Genomic DNA, 22477 nt, shown 5'->3' on the forward strand with positions numbered 1-22477 from the left:
CATCAACAGTCCTGCCAATATGATGACGAATCTCAGCTAGTTTGAATTTTGGAACTTTTTGGACGCCAATTGTCTGCAGCCCTGAGCCCAAACATGAGGCAGATCCCAAGCTCAAGTGGACCACACCACAGGAAACATTGGGGATTGAGCGTCCACCATTGAAACCTTCTTGGGGGCCCGTAGAAGTTTTGGATCAAGCTAATAGCCCTAGGAAGGTTTCAACCATGGGTGTCTTTTATCTCCAACCTTTCTTATGGGGCTGATCAGCTTAAAATTTGGATCTGCCTTGTGTTTGAGCTCATGTCCTAAAATGAGTAAGCAAAAGGAATGAACAGAGGTGAGCCCCACATAGCTTAGGACTGCTGGCAATCCGGATGGTCCCTTTTTATCTGGTAACAGGATGCTCTATCGATCAGGGCAGTCCCATCTCCTAAAAAATTGCACATATTGCACGGTCCTATCGTTCACTTCATTTTCACTTTGCACAACCTAAATTTTAGCCGTCAGCGCCTCTTCAAAGGACATTGATCAGATACCTACGATCATCTAATCAAAGTCTACTTTGAACCAACTACCAGATGGACCGTCTTGAATTGATTGACCCATCTTCCAACTATCTGTACTGTGGGGAGATTGATCTAACCATATTTGGGTTCTTCTATGGCTGTCAAAAGATTTGAGCGCGTCTTAGGTACTAGTACCTATGCTGATGGGACCCACCCGATGAATGAATTTTATTGCACACGTGTGTTATATTTTGACTTATTCACGGTGTGTACATGCCGTTGGTTTAGCAAAGCAAACCTGATTAATAGAATAGAAGGTCAAGTTCTGATTATACACTTGGGCCTGCAACTAGTTGTGTCTCAGCATTTCTTCTATAATAATAATAATAGTAATAATAATGGATTTGTAAACGGGTTCAAAAAACTGGGCCCGGGCTCATCTAAATCGGGTACCTGAGGGTCCAGGAATCCTGTTGACAGCCCTATCCGGAGTCCACTGAGCCAATTTCTCAACATGAAGAGATGCGACTGCCTTGTAAGCCGGCAAGTTCTGTGGGGGCCCACTGTGATGTTTGTGTTTAAACCACTCCATCCATTCATTTTCCAGCTCATTGCATGACACGTGACAAACATGATGGAGATCCAGAAAGCAGGCGGGCCATACAACGAGAAACAATGGAAACGCCCACCATTGAAACCTTCTTGGAACAGGCATGTAAGTAATTCAAATTATACCGTCCAAATCATTGGTCCCAGGTTAGATGCATCGTAAGCCAGACATTAAGCTTATTTGGTTGTTTGGAGACGGCCAAAAATGAAAAAAGTCCCATGGTCCTAGCTGTGGGCAGGTTAGATAGGATTATTCAACCAACCTGATTTTGGGACCGACTGAGGGAACAATGGTGGTTCCACAATTTAGTTGGTTTCATCTAACCTAGTGTATGCCACATGTACAATTTCTTACAGCATGCATATCAACTGTCATACTCTGCCACCGTATCAAATAATTCCCAAAAGGAAAACATTAGGAACATTCAATAAATTAAAAGACAATGTATATTACCCGTAAGATATAAATAATCTGGAAACGATTAAAATACAATCATGGAGAGATGCGAGTGCATCTGAGTACTTTATTATTCTTCTTATTAGAATATAAAAAAACATATACGCATATAGCTCCGCTGGAATCCAATTCCAGCAATACCTGTGTTCTTCGGCCAAGAAATTATGGCACAATGCATTCCTCTATCTTCCAGATTTCCTTGGCATACTGGGCGATCGTGCGGTCACTGCTGAATTTGCCACTGCCGGCAGTGCTCAAGATGGACATCTTTAGCCATCTTCTTTGATCTCTGCAAAGGAACAAGGACAGAAGGTTCAAGTTCTCAGATTGGAGTTTGCCCACCAAAACAGATACCACTCAACTAACAAAGTGTCAAAGTCATACTTAGTACATTAACAAGAAATATAATCTTTTGGATATTTTCTACGTGTTTCCAATGCATCGTGAAAATGCTCAAGTGGCCGTTTGGTTTCTGGCAGCAGAATGTACCAACTTTTTTTTCCCTTCCCGTTCATGGCATGCAGTGGGACCCACACACAACACATCAGCTGTTGGCTGTCGCTTGGCAATTTGCCCAGTGAAAACCTTGATGAAATAAGGTTTTCTTTTATTTCCTCTCAGTTTTCAGCTGTAGTTGTGCAAAACAACAGATATTGTGATGAGCTCTCGCCATGGGAGCCACATAACAGTGGAAGGAAAATATGCGCCACAACTATTTTAACAAGAATGTATCACCAATCCGATTTTTGACAAGCCCATGTAAGGCTGCACATCTACACACCACATCTGCCCGCATGGGATATGAGCATGATACCCGAGCCATCCATCAGGTGTCCTGCCACATAGATGCACTAGAGCAAAAAACAGACCAGTCCTCTCACCAAATGGACCAGAATTTAAGAAACAGATGGACGGATGAAAAAGCTTGGCCAAGTTTCTCTAAGCTGTATGCCTGTTTCTGACATTGGGGCCCACCAGATGAGTGGACCAGCCTGGCTTGTGGGTCAGGGCATCGACAAGGTAAAACTTGATAGATGACCACATACGGCACTTTGTACAAGGGCTTACTTAAACAAACATGTGATGTTAGCAAATCTCCACCAAATTTCCTTTTGGAAGCTTTCTTCTGCTAGGGAATTGAAGAAAGCTATATGCGCGTGTTTTGCATGTAATTACAAGAGCATGCTTCCATGCCCCAAAACAGGTATACTCACATGAAAAAAGAAAGGATTAAAGAAAGAGAAACTGCTATAACAGCACATCCCGACCAAAAGAAAAGTCGGAAGACAATCAAGGGTGCCTGTTTTCTTACTTGTAAGCTTCATCTACCCTGTCCTGAGCATCCATATAGCTCGGGAAGTCGTACCCAACCAGAAAATAATCACCACGGCCATAACCAGAATTTCCTTCCAAGGACTCGAGGAGCGGGTTGTAGTCATAGCTCCCAAATGCACCACTTCTTATAAATTGTTTGGCTTCTTCAAAACGAGGATCTGGCTTGAACTGTACAATCAATGGCACAAACTCGAGTCAGATATGGAGAGCCTTAGTTGGACTCAATTCACAAGAAGAACTCAGTTAAATTATATTGTTGGCCATAAAAGAGCAGAAGAGGCCACGTTACCAGGGTCTTTTCATCAGAAAAGAACACAAAAAATGACAGTGGTGATTCTGTTTATGAAATTTGGAACAAAAAATGACAGTGGTGATTCTGTTTATGAAATTTGGAACTCTTCAGAATCTTCATTCAGTTGGAAAGAGCATTGTTAGAGAAATTAGAAGGACAACCATGCGAAAAGCAATCCCGATTTTTCGTTTCCTTATTCACAGCTAACTCATCGGTTGAGATTTTGAACAACCAAGGATTTTTTCTTCCCCCCAATTAGCAAGGCTTAAAATTTTAGAACTCCCAAGTGCAGACTTCACATTTTTCGATAACAGGGACAACTCCAGGCTTGGTGAACTTTTTCAAGTTTAAAATGCATATGATGCAACTCTCTTCAATATTTTTAGTACAATAGAATTTAAGTACTTAAAATGGGTTTAAATAGCTCAAGTTTTCTAGTGTGCTCAATCAAGTTTCTCATCCTTTTTAAGTCACAAACTAGTTGAGTTAACTCAGTGAGTTTTTCAAAATCTCAACCAGGCTTCTAAACATTAGCAGAGCAATCTCTCCTTTGGAAAAGAAAGGTCGTTTGCTGTCAGTAGGAAAGAAGCTGAAAAGGAAAAGGATATTCCGATCCTTTCAGGACATGCTGATTCATTCAGTCATTTCATGACTACAAGGTTATTCCAATGTAAAGAAGAAGTGCTGCATATTACCAGTCCATCCTCTCTCTCCTTGCGCAACCTGGGGACTTCATCTGCTGTGGCACCAAAAAGGAAGAAATTCTCCTCCCCAACTTCTTCCCTGATTTCCACATTGGCACCATCCAACGTTCCGATTATGATGCAACCATTCAGTGAAAATTTCATGTTGCTTGTACCACTTGCCTCCATCCCTGCTGTGCTAATATGCTGAGATAGCTCACTTCCAGGAATGAGAACTTCCGCAACAGATACATTGTAATTCGGAACGAAGACAACCTAAAAATGACATTGACAAGCAGATCAATTTAACATCAGTAAGTGCACTACCAAATTTAACTGCAAAGACAAACCAACATGCAGTTAGTAAACAAAGGTAAACATGTCATAACTGCCTGTAGATAAATTAAAAAATTCTACCTTCAAATAGTTACTGATCTCGGGATCGTTGTTGACTACAGCACCAACATCATTCACCAGCTTAACTATTCTTTTGGCATTTGTATACGTTGCAAATGCTTTTCCTCCAAACATAATAGTGCGAGGAGTTGCTTTCTTCCGTTCTTCAGGACTCATCTCCTGCAAGGATTGGTTACAACAATAAAATTTGAAAATAAATAAAATATATATGTATATATAGAAGGATGTCAAACAAAAGGTATCATAAAGTATGGTACAGTTTTCTGTTTCTGTAACAAATAAAGATCTAATGTTTCTGGTAATTTTATTGTGAGTCAGAATTCCTCAGACCATTAGCAAAAATGCTATTGCTGGTTTTGATAATCGACGAAGAACCAGAATAAGCAAATAGTCCAGAACTAAGAAGCCAAATACCAATCTTTTACAAGCTGGCGCATAATATTCCTCGACAGTTTTGCAGAGAAATATGTACTTGGGTTATGATGACATGACAATCAGAATTATTCCACTGACCCCTGCAAGATGAAGAATGTTCAGTCAACTTGCATGCAGTTGGCGATCTAAACCGGATTCTTAGCCGTTCACAGTGGACAGGACGGTCGCAGGACAAGATGAGGAATGGGATCATGGGCTGGGAAACAGAGCATTCCACAGATTACGCGAGGGACCAAAGGGTTGGTGTCCCCAAACCATGGCAGAGGCCTACATGGCCCAGCCCACAATGACAGCAGCATGCTTATTGTCAACGCCTACCTTAGTCGTTTACAGCTTCGTCTTTGTCTGTGTTCATTGTTCCGTCCTCTTCAATGCTGACGAGAAGATTTTTAATGATCGATTGTGGATAGGCAATGGCCATATGGGTCAGCATTAGTGACTGGTGGAGCACCACTTACAGTGGGTTGGACACTTGAACTTCAGGAGGCATCTAGTGCTTATGTTAGCTAGTGAATGTGATGCAGGACAGCTAACCACTTGCTCTAAAAGCTCGAACTGATAAAGCATGGCGAATCAATCCATTTATCTCATAGCCCAGGCCCCACATCCCATGGGTTAGGTCCTCGGCCGAACCCCTCTCGTGGGCCTCACACCACATGGGTTCTGCCTCACACAAGCCACTCGCCTCACATGGGCCGCCCACCCCGAGTGTGCCTCTGCATCCCACAGGCCACCCCACTCGAGCCCAGTGTGAAAATGCCTCTGCATTAGAATGGCTAGTCCAAGCAATGTTGTGAAAGACAACCCTGACCTACTGAGCGTGGTGCATGCAATGAGTAATGAGCACTCTTGATGTGGGCCCACAAAGCACATCCCTTGCACCAGTCCCAGATCCTTCTCAAAATTGCAGTGCTTGCTGCCATGCAGTTTGGAAGCCGTTCCTTCCAAGTTACTAGTGATGACACTGTCCTTCCTACAGGTTTCCTCCAATGGGAAGTTGTCCCCAGCAATCTAGTTCAGGGTCCTCACACAAGCATATAGCATCTCAGCACCTCTTACTTCTACATGGTAAGCAATATAGATCTTTATTTATGAAACCATGAAATCAAAATAGTGAATTAAACATGAAAAAAATTTAACTAAAAAAATCAAGAAAGATATATATGAGGGTAGTTGCATAAGTTTATAAATACAAAGAGTATTTACGGTGACAGTTTTCATTATTATTTAATTAATAAATACAACGTGCATTTTATGGTCACATTTAACTGAGAGATTTATTGATAATTCTGGCTATCAATCAATGGATTCAAATCTAAGACCAATATAAAATTCAAACAAGGAAAATGAGAAGGCCAATAAGATTAAAGAAATGCGTTTGAGAGAGGAGTCAGCACCTTTAGTTTCTTATATCTATAAACTGCACCCAGAATGTTCATCAGTTGTCTCTTATATTCATGTATGCGCTTCACTTGTATGTCAAAGAGGCTGTTGGGGTCAATGCTTACACCTGTCACTTGCAATACATATTGCGCTAGGCGGCGTTTGTTAGCCATCTTGGCTGATGCCCACTCAGCATGCAAGTCTTCATTGTCGGCAAACTGTTAGGCAAATGATCACCAATTCTATTCTGAGTTCAATTATGCACCCACAAGGCTAATATAGCAAGATGTCTGTAAAATGACAACAGATAAGGGGCATACTTCTACAACTAAGAGAACAGTTTGAACGTTTAAAAAATAAAAAAGAAAAAGAAAAATAAAAAAATTATGTTTCAGGGTGTTGATCCGCTGCCTCTGGAGGCACAGTATTTCCATGCCTACAGAGAGTGTACCATGCACATAGCATGTCTATGAAGATCCTAACCAGACATCCTGTTGGCTGTGCCATTGATTGCCCAATGATCAGAAATTGCTATCCTAACTGACTAATAAATGGATATTTTGCTCACTGAATGTGAGCCATTGCCAACGCTGTCATTTAGCGTCAATTTATATGCCACATTTAAGCATTATGAATGTCCAACAGTGTGACTTTTGGACTATGTTCCATCCACTATGTGACCAACCTATCAAATGAACAGTTTCGATCTAGTTCATGTGCGCCACGTGTAACAATGAATGGATGCGTGACACTTTCCATGTCTCCAAAGGCACTGGATCATCTCTATATTTAAAAGTTCTTAAAGCATTTTACGTTTAACTTCAAGAGAAGAAGAAAAAATGAATAGCTTGTTTCTCAAGTATTCAATCCCTTCATAGATGACACTTTCAGACCACAAACAACATCTCTCTAGGAATCTCCATCCATCATAATTTCATTAAAACAGCTCATCAAGAAATTCCTGGTAACAGAACACAAAAGGAACGCTTGCTAAAGTTCTCACAAAGAAGAAATTATTTGGTAGAATTCTCTAAAAAATAGCAAGAAACTACATCATGGAAAAAGACCTTATAAGGACACTAAAAAAGAAAGGAAAAAAAAACTTTCCAGGAATTTACCAATATTATAATATCCAAAGAAATTAAGAATGACTTACCAATGATCTCTCTGAAAATTTCTCATAAAACAAAACGTAGCTTGCGGAGAAGTTTTTGTCTAGAAATTTACCCAGATAAAATAACTTTTTTGAAGAGAAGTTCATGTAAAAAAGAAAACAAGAACTTTCCTTCCCAAGAAATCAAAATATCTAGTAACTTCAAGCAAAGAACATCCAACACTTGAAACCCACAAGGCGAAGAACTCCGTTTCCTTCTTTTTATCTTTTTTAACAATAAAAAATTCCTAATCTTCAGTAACAAAAAAGAAAAAGAAAAAAAAAGATGACTTGAGAAAATTTCTTGACCAACAAATTCACAAAAAGAACAGCACCATCTTGCTTGAAATTTTGACAACTAAAAATAACCCACATAATTTGAAAGAAAGAACAAATAGGCCACCAAGAAGTTTATTAGCAGAGATTCCATATGTAAGTTTTATATATATATATATATATATATATATATATATATATAAAAGATAAGTACTTACTTCGCGAAGCCCAGTAAGGAGGTCAAGCTTGGTGACCCATCCATCTGTTTTCAACCACTTGGTGATAATGTTACTCAATTCTGGGCTGCAAAAACGAAGCCACCGACGAGGAGTGATGCCGTTGGTTTTATTCTGAAATTTGGCAGGCCATATAGAGACGTAGTCTGCAAATAGCTCTGATTTTAAGATGTCACTGTGCAACTGAGCCACACCATTCACCTACACCAACATAGTCCAACAAACTTTCTTTCATGACCTCACACAATATTACTATCTGATCAACAGTGCAGAAAAGAGAATAGGCAAGCAGAAGATTACCACTAAGAAAATGAACATGAATGTTTGGAGTAACAGAAATCACTCCGTACATCCCTTTCTTGATTTGTTCCATAGAGATTTCACTGACCACACCAAGGCCTTGCTGGGTTTGTCACTCCAGCTAGGCATTTTATTTGTAGCATTAAAGAATTAATATATGAATTTAACCTTCTTCTTTTTTCTTTTTCCTTTTTGAAAGGTAACACTACCATGGATTGAACCCTGGATCACTCTCACACACTACATTGTCTCTACAAGCTCATCTAATGAGCAGGAGGCGATATGAATTTAACATGAAGTTAAACAACAACCAGAATATTCCCTCGAATTCCTGATCATTGGCTTTCTTCAGAAAACCAGGGCACATATTTGGAGAAATAGAAAATTTATTGTATAATCAAGGTGTTCCGTATCTGTTACGATACGGCCACAAAGGCTGATACGTATAGGTAACGGCCGTGACTGTTACACTATATGGGGGTGAAATGGAGCAGTTGGTTTTTTGGGACCGTATCAGCCGTTACGGGGCATAATGACCGTTACCCCAGAAACGGTCGAAAAACAACTACTTTTTTTTTCTATTTGAATAAGTTTTTCTCCTCTCTTTTTTTTTATTTAAAACACTTTCCTAAATTATTCTAGGGCAGATTTCAACCTCTTACTATAGTTTTTAGGATAAAAACTGTAGGTTGAAATGATTTGGGCGAATAGAAGCTCCGAGGGCCTTTTTAAAAAAATCAATAAAAGTGATATTTATCCTCTCTTTTTTCCGATTTCTAGTTCTAATGCTTTATTGTGGTGTGTAAATATTAGAGACACATAACCATGTTCATAAATTCATCGGACAACCAGATACAACACTCATCAAACAGTGGATCATTACGCTACCATAAACATGTTAAAAAAAATGAATACATATTTGGAATATTTACATTATTTTGGATTTTCAAATTTTTTGGGCCAAAGATCATGCTGTTTTTCTAAACAATAGCCCTCATTTTCATTTGCATCTTGTGTTATAAATGTGATCTAGTAGCATCAACAAATCAGAGCACGGAACACGAGCTCAACTTGATGGATTTTTTAGGAGGACATTTCTTACCGTGTGTGAAGACACCACACACAAATTTGCCATGCGTACCACTGGCTTTTGGGGGTTGGAGCTATCTAAAATGCGCATGCTGGAGAGCCTACTCTCCATGTCAGTTCGGGAGGAATGTATCATTGCCATGAACTGCACAAATAATTACAACATGACTTTTTAGTCAAAGAGTATATGAGATAATTTCATACACAGATAAAACAGGAAAGATTAAGAAACATACCCGTTTATCAATTTCTTCAATGATTTCCATATGACGAGGGAGAAGTTTCCTCATTACTATTTGTGACCATTTCTCAAGTGCTTCAGGGAGAACTGTGTGGTTGGTATAAGCAATTGTCCTGGCTCAAAAGAAATATATATATATAATGCACAAGTAATTACCATCCGAATGTACCAAAGTACCTAATGTTCATTTCAAGGGGAGGTAGGTGATGCAAAACTTATCCAGAAAAATCTAGGTTACAAATGAAGAAAGGATCATGCAAAAACAATTAGCAAACCTTGTCGTCACATCCCAAGCTTCATCCCACCCAAGCCCTTCATCATCCAGTAGCAGTCGCATCAATTCTGGAATTGCAAGAGTAGGATGAGTATCATTGAGTTGAACTGCAACCTTGCTAGGAAATTCAGACCACTTCCATGGTCCCTTCCCTTCTCTCCGCTCCTTAAATCTGGCAATAATGTCCTGTAAATGATTTAATAAAGATCAAAACCAATTGCAACATGATGTTATTATTATTGGAAGGGCAGCACCAGATTCAGAGACTAGCACAATGAAACTTTTTTTTTTTTTTTTTTTTTTGAGAATTGGCTACGGTAGAATGAAACTTGACATAATAACTCGAGCTTTGAAAGATATCTGAGCTCTAACTACCAAGAAAAGATATATAAAGTCATCAATGCATGGCAGTCATTAGTCTTACGAATTACAGAAAGAAGCTAGCAGACATCAACTCGGTCCATGATGAATCTCAACTCAATCAGTATTTTTGTGACCAAGAAATGTCCAGACAAAAGGAAAACAGTAATTGTCAAACTTAAAGGGCAGCCTCATGCAGAACCTAATATAATTTGATTTTGGACATTGCAAGATTCTTAAGCATATCTGCAGTTTCCTCGTCAAAGTATCATATATATGTGCATTTGTTAATTCTTTTTTGAAGATTAAGCTGGATTTATTAATCACTAAAGAAAATTATACAATAAGGAGAGAGATTGGAGGCTAAAGCCCTACTAGCAAGATCCTCCACCACAACATTCACCTCCCTATGCACATACAAGAAGGATACCGCTAGGGTCCACTAGATCCCTCTGATTTCCTCCACCCAACAAGAAAAAATGCCAAGGGTCAACCTCAGAGAACTTGCCCATCTGATCATATTAGACTTGTCTCTTTTGATGATCCATGGAGGAGATTGAAGACATCTCAGCTCCATCATGCCCTGACAAAGGGCTACTCAGAGTCATTTTTCCTAACAGGACCAGTATAAACTCTTCAAGAGTCACAATGGTCATCTCTAATAATGCCGTCTTTCCTGGACTGGCCTGGATTACCTCTTGAGCTTCCATCAAACTGTAGGGCCCATTTGGACACCACCAAATAAGTAACTTTTTCTACTTACACCACTAGATAAGTATGGTTTATGATTAGTTATAAGTAACTTTTTTACTTAGTTTCCATATCCCGGGTGGGGGCAGTGTTCAAGTCTTACGAGTCTCAATCTGGTGTCTAGTGTCTACCATCCTGAGTCACTCAAACCAACCCTTTCATGACAAATCAGGACTGACACCTGAATGACTTCAATCCTTGTTCTATTTTTAGGCAGTTAAATTTGTATTGTATAGATGCATACTCTGGAACTACTATGTAAACCATACCAAATTTCATGGTTTGTAATCAGGACACCTCTCTGTGAAGGCCAGAATTCCAGTATGCAATATCAAACTTGAACTGAAGACAAATGTTCCGGCTAAGCCTATACTAGTCAGCATCACATGGAAAATTGTGGGGATGTCACATGTAAAAATGCAAAGTAAAATACTGAAATTCAACCAACTGTAACAGAAAAATAGGAAGCCACCAAATCAAATATAAATCCAAGAAAGCTAAAGGAAAAGTAAAGCGCAAAACAAAAAAGATATTTTGTACCATGTAGGTTTGGCAACATACCTGCAGTGAGGCACTGCAAAGAAAAAACTGTTGCTTTAGGCGCAGAATCTTTCCATCTTCTGTGGCATCTCCAGGATATAGAACTGCACAAATCTGCAAAGTTGCAATTTGATAAGGTTCTCTGTCAAGCAATAAATAATGAAACAACTGGACGAACAAGGGTTTAGCCTGTCCAGTGTGAATTATCTATATAAGAACAAGAATTAATGAATGCTTTTTGTTGTTGAATTTCATGCCAGACATGCTACTATCATAATGGATGGTAAACCTGCTGAGCTTTAGAGTGAAGCTCTGCTGCAGATTCATACTTTCCATCATTAAACTGAAACAAATTGAAATCATCTGCACTGGCTTTTGCTTCCCACAGACGAAGACTATTGGTGTTTTTGGTTTTGTATCCAGGAATGGGCACGTTGTAGGCCAATGCTTGGAGAACCTCCCCTCCTACCCATTTTCGACTGCCAAACATTCAGAGAGAAAATGGATGTGACATTAGAAAGTCATCACAAACTGAGCTGCAACATCAATATGGAAAAGAAGGAAATAAAAATATATGATATTTGTCTCTAACTGTGCTCTCCAGCAGGTTCAGACCAAAAGTTCTGTTTTGTGAAATATAAAGTGAATAAGAAAGACTTATCCAACAAAAAAAATATGCACAAGCAACTGCCTACCAAAGCAACCACAACATTGAAAAGCTTTCATCTAATCATTACTCATGAATAGAAACATAACCATCAACCTCCCAGCTGCAACTACCATTAGTTTACACTTCTACGGAACTTAACAATGCGGAGTCAACCCCTCAAGAAATCTTTTTTTTTCAAAAATCAGTGAAAGCACTATTTTAGAGAAAGGCCCAAAGGAAAAACAACACACAAGAGCAAACAACTAAAGCATCACAAGAAAACTCCTTCAATTACCCTCAAAGTTCTCTCCTGAATTCTGAGAATTCCTTTAGGGTGTTTTATGATATGCAGAATCCACTCGGGAATGGAAATTCTTTTCCACTAAAATATAGTTGGGTTGTTTGGATATGTGGATTCCACAAAGTAATCGTTACAGTTATCCATGGGTAAAGTTCCCTGGCAAAAGAAGGTGACTTTTGTCTAGTGAATATGAAGATTCCACTTACTATCCAAACAGGACCCCTAAATATGGAATCCCTTTCTCAACAGTCTTCATGGAAGTTATCATTAGATAATCATTGTTTTTTTGTTTTTTCCATATATTTTCCATGTATTCCTAGTATCAAAAGATGCCCTTAAGGACAACACCAAAGAGCTGACAAGGATAACTCTTATGTATACACTGGGGGGTCAGTTCTCTTTTATTGTTGAAAGTTATATTATCCTTTCTTTCCAAATGGCCCACGAAAATCAAACGTTTGTCAATACCATAAAAAAGAGCTATGATATTGAACTCAAAATTGAGGAATGCAATGTTTTGCAGACCAACAAAACATTGATAGAGAATCAGAGAGCAAGCTCTAATAATCCGCTCTAGTGTAAATGCCTAGAAAAGAGAATGGAGTGTCCTGATCAATCAAGCCTTTTCTGCACAAGATCAAAAGAAATAAGTTCTTTCAGTGAAGTGAGTGGTATACAAATATTGCACATCCCATGATATATTATGGTGCCATTTGACTTTTGTGTCTCTCATGGAACTTAGCCTAAGTGTCCTGCATGGAGCAATGCCATTTTCAATTTTAGCCTTGTCAAAGTGACACATGATGAAGCCTTTATTGTACATGATCCCTTCTATCTCTAGGCTTCCCACACCATTTCGCACTCTTTTGCAGTGCTCTTACATCTTATCCTTGATTGATTATATTATTAATTTGGTTTGCATTTGCATCCAGTTGTTGAGTCATTGTGGACTTTAATATAGAGCTAACAATAGTTCGTCATTGTGGATTTTAATATACAGATAACAATGGATCTTTAACAAATAATACATAAAAAGATGCTCAAGAAGACATGACACTGCAGTTGCATGCTTACACAACTCCCAGAAAAAAGCCATCTAAAAGAAAGGGGGGGGCGAGTTAGCACTATACTTGTGATTTTTCTTTTCTTTTCTTTCTTTCTTTCTTTTTTTTTTTTAATGAGAGAAGATTTTATTAGGAAGAAATAAAAAAGCAGCACCAGAAGATATATATAGCAGCTTTTTCTTTTTGGAAAGAAGATTTGTACAGCAGCTTCAGTCCCATACAACACAAATTAGCCAAAAAAAAAAAAGATTAAATTTATAAGATACTTACGATCCAGTATTAGAAACCAGAACATGACCAAAGAATCTGACAGGAAAAACGACGTCATGCCTGACAACTTCCCATGGACTGAACTTCTGCACGAAACACAACCAAGTATTAAAGAAGGTCTTGGTGAAATAAGTTTAAATTCAAAAGGACATGCGGTGCAAATCAAACCTCGAGCCAATCTTCCGCAACTTCTCCTTGGCCCTCCTTGGTAATCCGCTGTTTAAACAGTCCATATTTGTATCGTAAACCATAGCCCCATGCAGGCAAGTTTAATGTTGCCATGGAATCCAGAAAACACGATGCAAGTCTACCCAAACCACCATTTCCAAGTGCTGCATCTTTCTCCTACAGGGAGTCACCACCCAGTATCCGTCAATATGTGAAACCTTGGACTCAAACCACACACGTTCTAAAATTAATCCCCAAGATCGATTGCAAACCAAGCAAAACAAAGTCCTAAATATAGCAGTCAACAAGATTGCAGGGCTCTCTTGAAAGCAGTCTTCAAGGAAATTACTTTGTCCAAATTGGTACTGATAGCTTGAATTCTAAAATAAAATTCCCCATCTTGCATTACTTGCACCTACCGTCTAAAGTAAATTATTATTATTTAAAAAAAAAGGGGGGGGGGGGTGGTCTGAAAGCAGGAATAAAAAGTTGGTCATAATTTATAAAAATGTATCAAAATCTAAACTGGTTGGTGCAGCTAAACCCATGAAAAGAGTAACCATTTAGCACCCCAGCTGAGGTGAGTGAAAAAAAAAAGAGAGAGAGAGAGAGAGAGGAGAAAATTCCATCTGCTAACTATCAGAAAGATTTAAATTCAATCTTGCATGAAACAGTTGCATGATATCAGTTCAAACAAAATTGGGCAGCAGATGGAAGCTAATGTATCTCAAGTAGTACATGGTTAACTAAAAGACAACATTACAGAAAATATATAAGGACCATATAGGTTTGTGATAATCTTTATGGCAGGAAGGATTGCAAAAGATTTGTATACCTGTTCAGCAATTTCCTCAAGTTCATGTCCCAATTTATTTAAAGCATCAGCATATGCATCTAGAATATCAAGGTTTCCAATCGCATTGGTCAAAGCACGACCTTGAAGATACTCCATAGACAGGTAGTATGTTTGCTTTGGATCAACTTTGTGAAAATGAAGGTATGTCTCATTCCAGTGCTGCAAAAGCAAACAATGACGAAATGCAATCATATTAAGATGTTTCTAATAGGAACTTCAATAACACGGACTAGAAAAAAGGAAACATCAACCACAACCAAAAGTTGTAGAGGCCTGCATCTGTGCACGATTAATAAACATGCAAACGCTTAATCCTCCTCTAGACAAACAGTAACTGTTTTCTATTTTCGTCTGTTCTAAGCTTTATCATTGAGCTTACCATCATACAAATGTTGCTGTTTTGTTTTGAAAGAAACATACATGAGAAAGTGTGTGCTAAAGACGATTAAATAACTGAATTCTAGTCCAAAAATGAACTAGTAATGTCTATGGCATGGTATACCCACCAAAGAGTTGCTAGGGTACCATGTTTGCTGTTTACTCGTTGTCATCCATTCACACGGTAGCCTTATCCAAAACCAGGATGGTACAGTTTCAGAAATGGCACTCAAATGATTGCTTCCACTGCCCTTTCGGGTATATCCCAGAACCATTGGTATGAGTTGTCATGGCTCTTGGGTACAAATCCCCTCGGTACTTCCACATTTTGGTAATTCGAAGATTAAAAAGACTGTTGTGATGATGGTTTTTAAAACTAACTAAAAAGAAAAGTTCAAAAATTGTAGCTATAAAGCATGAGGTTTGCTAATTCCAGATCCGTGCATACCCCAGCTCCCATATACAGTGCAAACAGCCCAAAATGGTACAGTTGTGTGTGAAATCCAAGTCATTCATCAGTTGGACCGCCCCACTGTGTCAATACCACAGTCCAAAAATGAGGCTGGTCCAGTCACCATGCAGACCACGTTTAAAGAAAAACCTGGTCAACTCACTGTGTAAGCCACACTGTAATAAACACTGGCTCACACGATGGCTGCCTGATTCTTTGACCAGGGAATTTGCAGTAGGGCCCACCTGAGAACAATTTGTATATCATGCATGTTTCCCATCTTGGCACGTGTTGCAGCATGTATGCACACGGGGCTACACGTGTATGGAATTAGCAAACCTTGTAAAGCATAAAGGAAGTTAGATAAAACTACCAAATTAGACATAAAATGTAGAGATGTAAAGTATCAACTATAAAGAACTTAGATATTGAGTAAAACTTATGGCCTAAATCCCAAATAGAAAGCCCTATTTCATGCAAACTAGGTGTGGATGTCATCCCCGCCAATTTAGATCCTATAGGTGATAGAAACAATGGAGAATTGCTATTTCATTATCTTGAAGAAACCTGAATGTATGTATAGTGTGATAATTAGTATTTTGGCACTTAGAACATGGAAGTTTTTTTTCCACACGCACTCACACACCCCACACACGCCCGTGCACTCACACCACAATGGGTGCTCGAACCCATGACCTCATGTTGAAACTCTTGTGAGTCTACCACTGAGCCATAGGGTCGCAAGCATGGAAGTTGAAACTTGGAATGTTGGAAGAATTATGTACTTTGAAATGAATGGAAACGATTTACATTTTGAAGAATCACCTTTTTTTTCTTATACTCACAATGCCTAACGTGTATGTACTTCTTTTGTTTTTTCCTCATTCTCATGCCTCAGTGGTAGACTTGCAAGAGTTTCAACACGAGGTCGTGGGTTCTAGTACCCATTTTGGTGAAAAATCATTGCAGTGTGAGTGCGTGGATGTGTGTGGGATGTGAGTGAGTGTGTTAAAAAAATTAAAAAATAAAAGAAGAAGAAGAAGAAGAAGATGTATGCACCAGTAAAAAGGCATGCATGTCCATAGTGATAATTCTCTTTCTAGGCAATTTCTCTGCCTAGAGCTTTTCAAATTTTGAGTTTTTAATCATATTATTGGAAATATCTCGCTAAAAATAAAATATTAAAATATTTACAATAAATATATAATTTTAAATATATATATAGGTATAAAAGTAATTATTATTAACTTCTAAATAATTTTTGCATAAATGCTGCAATAAGTCCATAATAAAATCATGAAAAAAATAAAAATAAAAATAAATAATAAATAAATAAACAAGATTTTGAAAATCTCATGATATTTGTCGCAATGTCCACAACACAACATGCAATGCCCCAATTAGGGCTGTCAACGGGCCCAGCCTGGGTAGGTCTCGGCCCGGATTTTGAACTGTTTCGGGCCAGGCCATCAGGCCAGTCCTATTCAAAATTTTGATATTTCAGGCCTGAGCCCGGACATTGACACCCCTAGCCCCAATGCATGCTCTAATGAGTATGCACTCTTACACACGGCAGGTAGTCCATCATGTGAATAAATGTGGCAGGCATCTAAGCCATCAATAAAATGGACTTCATTTGTGGATGATATGGTGCAAAAGTCAGGTGGTTCCAATCATCAGGCAGCCCACCCTATATGATAACAATGAATGGTCTGAAAAACTTACCAACAGTCTACATTCACTCGTTTCTGTGTGACTTCACTGATGATTGGACTGATCTGATTTTTGCACCAAAGAATTATTGATAGATCTGATGTCCATTCAACATTTGCACATATTCCATACGTAAAGGTGCATGTATATTTGTGCTTGTAGGCTAGCGAACCTCAAGTAAGAATGTGCTTTCTTCATCGAATAAGAGTGATAGCCTCACAGCTTCCATGAAAATGACATAAATGTCCTTGTCAATGTCCAAATTGCCTTTTAAAATCATCTCATTTGAATGGTACAGAGGGTTGATAATATTCAATTGTGTGGAACTTTTTTGCTGGACTTCTGGCTCCATAAGCACCCCATCCCCATCTACTCACATCTTTCCACACTGGGATTTCTAGAGCAATGACTTCCACACAACTTGAAAAGAAAGAAGCAAAAAGGTAGAACAAGATCAACCTTCCATCATTTTATGGACAGAGACTCAAATCACTGGATCCATTCACATGGAAAATTAAGGATCTACTTGAAAGTAGAGTAAGAATTGTAGAACATATTAAAAACAAAAGGACACCTAAATGCACAGAAACATTTCTGCTATAAAATAAAGAACGAAGCGAACGGAAAATAGTAGACATAGGAAATTTAAATATACCTGAATCAGGCAGTCGCGAATGCTCTCTGCCGTGGCATAAAATGCTTGCTCTGGCTCGAACTTGAGAGGAGAAAAATGAGGACTATACTTTGCATGGTAGTTGATGTTTGACGCAATGTCCGATGATTTTTCTGCTGTGGGATTTGCAATGGCTGGGAATTTCGTAGCAGGACTATTGTGAGCAGCACTATTGGATTCAGTGGCAGTCGTCATGGCAAATATATCTTCAGATTCCACAAAACATGTTAGATTGTTAAGAAAAGTAACATTATTACAGAAAACCAAAAACATTTATTTAGAAAACAATATAATTACTTTTTTAAAAAAGCCCTCAACATAAAAACTTGTAATTTTTTTCACTCGAATTCACCTTCCGACAATAGAGCACATCAGTTTTCACAAAAAAGGAAAATTAGCATACAAAACTGGCATTGCTCATTGCAAAATTACATCCAGATGCCAAAAAAATGTAATATTGCACAAAATGAATCCATACATTTTGGCACTAAAAAATGAGCCCTAACAAAATAGAAGTAGGAATGAAATAGTTCGTCTTGGACAGAAAATGCTTTGTTCTGTGCCTTGTAGTGGATCCGACCCCGAAAATGAAACAAGAAATTATCAATATATAACAGATTGAATTAAATTACTCTCAAAATCGCCTCTCTATTAAAATTTAAATTAATAATAACATCATTTCCGCTCCAAATCAACTCTAGACGAACTAGACCATTTAAAAATAGGTTTTTAGCCCCCCCCAAAAAAAAAACAATTAAATCACTGAAATTATTCTAAAAATCACTTCTTGGATTAAAACAAAGTACAATTTTCCATCAAATTCTACAAAAAAAAAAAAAACAAAACAAAAAATAAAGAAAGCCTAATATTGCACAATACGATCCCAGTTTTATGAAAGCATTCAATAAAATTACTCTTGAAATTGCCTCTCTATTTGAAAACTCACTAAATTCCATTCTGAAGCACCTCTAAACGAACTAAACATCTAAATTCCCTTTATATATATGTGTGTGTGTGTGTGTGCAAAAAAAAAAAAAAAAAATTAAATCACTGAAATTCTATTAAAAATTACGTCTGGGTGAAAAGAAAAGGATATTCATAAATGTCCACAAAAACTGTAAACAAAAAATGAAAAATCCAATCAATCAATCAAACTGAAAAATAAACATCAATCTAAAAGAATCTGATAAGTTACTCAAAATCATCTCAACATTAATCAAATCATCTAAAATTCACTTTTTATCCAAAAATATCCATAAATTCCTACAAATTCCCGCCAAAAACAAGAAAAAATAATGCATCCAATCAAATAGAATAAAAATACAGAGAAAAAAATACAACTAAATCACTGAAATTATTCTAAAAATACTTATTGAATGAAAGATAACACGATTTTCCGTAAAAGAAAAAAAACCATAGATACAAAAAATACAAGTAAATCACTGAAAGTCTACTAAAAATACTTTGATGAAAAAAATATATACGATTTTCCGAACAAAAAAAATAAAATCCACCAATAACTGCGGAAAAAAGCAAGAAATTCAACCAATCAAACTAAACAACAATCGATCGAAAAGAATCTAAGAAACCACTCATGAATTCTCACCCACCTCTACGTAAAAATCAGCAAATCCCGCGCAATCTCCGAAGAAAATCGCAGATCTGATCTCCACCGTTTTCCTTCAAACTCCCCCCATCTCCCAAACCCAATCTACTTTATATTTTAAAAAAAATCTCGTGCCCTAGAAACTCACGAGACTGAGATATCGGCCACGTGACCACCTCGAAAAGAAAAAACAATATTACGGAAAAAGACAGAGAAATGCTGCTTAGTTGAAGTGATTATGGTGGGTTGAAGTGAGAATTAAGATCGAGTTCAGGGGGCAATAATTAGAGCAGATATTTACAGAGAATTTTTTGTGGGGAAATGAGTAAGAGACGAAGTCGAAGGAGAAGGAATTTCGTTTTTGTAAAAGACGACAAACGAGGGATGGCGTTTGTGAAAAATATCAGAAGTTGGAGGTCGGGAGTCGGAGATGATGGTACGGTAGATCCGGGAGTACCAGAATATGCTTAGAAGACCTCTTTTCTGTACTCGAATTACGTAGTGTAGCACGCAGCACCAAGGAAAAGATATGTGGGCCCCAAAATGATGTATATGTTTTATCCACACCGTCCATCTATTTTTTAAGCTCCTTTTAGAATGATATCCCAAAAATTAGTAAAAAAAATCTCAAATGGACCACACCACGGGAAACATCGGTCATTGAACGCCCACCGTTAAAACTTCATGGGCCCACCGTAGTTTTTATTTATCATCTAATCTGTTGATTGAGTAAAACAGACCTGGATGAAGGGAAAATACACATATCAGCTAGATCCAAAACTTTCGTAACTTCCAAGAAGATTTTAATGGTGAGCGTTAATCACCACTGTTTCTTGTGGTGTGGTCCACCTGAGATTTGGATCTAATCTCATGCCCTAAAATCTTAGGTGATGGACGGCTCGGATAAAACAAATATATGATGGTGGAGCCCACAGGTCTTTTCCAGTAGCACAGAGGACGCGGGTGCTGTGTGCTACGATACGCAATCCGAGTCCTCTCTTTTCGGAACACGTGGCGGGGTGATGCTTCAATCGTAAACGTCCATATCATGGGACTATTGTCTGATTGATGGCCTTCACGGAGACGGTATGCGTGGGAGAATTGATATGATTAAGGCGATGTTGTGGTGATCAAGGCGATGTACCTCAACGTGGGTACCGTGCCATCTTTTCTGATGGCATGTAACTCGTGTCAGAAATCTGAACCATGAAAACAGACCCCACCAATGAAGATCATTGGGAAAAATCAGATCGGTCTGTTCATCATCCGGACCACGCCGTTGGTATCAATTTACAACCGACGGTCTAATTCAACATATAGGTGTAGCTCGCATAGAGTATGGATCGTCATGATTTTTAACAAAGATAATCTTCCTAATGGGCCCTACAGTTTTCATGGTACTGATCTCCTCCAAAAGTGGCACGTTGGTTGGATAGATGGTACGCTTCCACGAGTTTGGGAACCGTTAAACAGTAAGTGATGGTCGACCTTCAGAGGGACCCGACTACATCACCTTACTACTGAAATATGGTACATCCATCTTTCCGTAGCATACGTGGCTGGATGATTCGTAATTCCGAACTGTCCATCTAGCTGGCCCTTCTGTTGATGGCGAGTGATTCTCAATACACGTATATGCAACGATCCTGGGCATTTGAGCAGTATCTTTCAAAGCGACGGTGGAAAAGAAAAATAGTTAACGGCCTGCATTCAGCGATGGAAAGTTGGGAGAAGATGGTAGTTTTGTGGGCTTCTCCTTTTTAAACAAAGGCCATGGACGATGGGACCCACTGGTTAGGCTGTCCTGATTGATGCATTAAACTGCCACGTGTAACTTATAGAGATGGGTTCGCTATACTTTCGGTTCTACCGGCTTATACGGATCCTGGAAGGGAGAGCTGCTGCTTTTTTAAACTGGTTTTATTAGCAAACAGACGAAATGATGCCACGTGGATTGGGAAACACGTGGACGCGCGCTAAAACGAAAAGAAGTTTTATTGCGGTACATCAAGACGAAATGTTATAGGATACATCGTCACTGTAGCTGTTGGGTCTGGGGTTACGTTTCAATGATCGGAACCTTTTATGTCATGGGCCTCAATGTGGATTGTGGAAAAACACAAAAAAAAAATGTTATATTTTAACAATTTATTATGTAATCCTTTTATCCTGCCCGTTGTTTTGTGGAGCAAGTTTAGGTTATTCTAGCCTCGAAACTTTCAAGGCAGCCCCAGAAATTTTGCATCTTGTCTGATCAACGGCTTGGGTAATTGAAACCAGATCCAACAGCTAAAATCCCACGTAGTCACCAACAGCTACAACCCTCTAAAGTCAAGCCGTTACACGTGGGCGCGTGTTACATTTGTTAAAGATCAAGCTTTCAATTTGGACGGATGAACTGATGGAAAGTGATCAAAATTACTTTAAAATCAAGTTATTTATTTATTATATTAAAAAAGTGTGCTTGGAAAAGTTTTAACCGTCCATTCTTTTGAGGGTTGCTGATGCCTTTGATCAACCCATCTGATGAACCGGGTGGATCTCCCCACGAGTGTACTCAGCTTACTGCAATTACTTGGTGCTTGGTCCGACCGGAATTTTGTCTTGAACAAAAATAAAATGTATAGTTTTTTAAGCATTGCGTATTAAAGGCTTGGGATATGGTGTTCATTCCAGGCCAGATATGAACGGTGCGACCCTTGCCACGAGCCCCTGATGCATGTACTGTGCTTTCTCGCCGTAGATCCGTTTAGGGAATGAGCCCAAAAATAAAGCAGATCTAAATCTCAGGTGGACCGTGCCTTAGAATACACCGGTGATTGGACATTAAAAGCTTTTTTGGGCCACACGAGTTTTGGATTTTCCCTTCCATCCAGGTTTTTGTGACCTTAACAAAATTTCAAATAAATATTATTAAAACATTACAGTGGGCCTAATAAATTTTTAATGGTAGGATGCTCAATCACTGCTGTTTCTTCTAGTATGCTCCACTTGAAATTTGGATCCGCATCA

At 38.5% G+C, this 22477-nt stretch overlaps 1 protein-coding gene across 2 annotated transcripts; it reads right to left on the minus strand.

The window, feature by feature from the left end:
* Window positions 1-1544: 1544 nt before the first annotated feature.
* Window positions 1545-19884, minus strand: LOC131243940 (alpha-glucan phosphorylase, H isozyme). 2 transcript variants are annotated; one of them, XM_058243577.1, is made up of 16 exons: window positions 19470-19884; window positions 17842-18065; window positions 14624-14803; window positions 13789-13965; window positions 13621-13706; window positions 11626-11815; window positions 11337-11450; window positions 9688-9872; window positions 9408-9525; window positions 9185-9316; window positions 7765-7983; window positions 6132-6335; window positions 4300-4458; window positions 3895-4158; window positions 2885-3075; window positions 1545-1861 (listed from the first exon to the last, which is right to left on the minus strand). In XM_058243577.1, the coding sequence occupies exons 2-16, from the start codon at window positions 18052-18054 to the stop codon at window positions 1735-1737; spliced, it is 2559 nt and encodes an 852-aa protein (XP_058099560.1). In that variant the 5' UTR covers window positions 18055-18065; window positions 19470-19884; the 3' UTR covers window positions 1545-1734. The 2 variants fall into 2 exon arrangements, with proteins under 2 accessions (XP_058099560.1, XP_058099561.1); XM_058243578.1 differs by having other exon boundaries at window positions 11358-11450; window positions 19470-19882.
* Window positions 19885-22477: the final 2593 nt, after the last annotated feature.

Source organism: Magnolia sinica, chromosome 4, assembly GCF_029962835.1.
Source record: "Magnolia sinica isolate HGM2019 chromosome 4, MsV1, whole genome shotgun sequence".
Classification (NCBI taxonomy): Eukaryota; Viridiplantae; Streptophyta; class Magnoliopsida; order Magnoliales; family Magnoliaceae; genus Magnolia; species Magnolia sinica.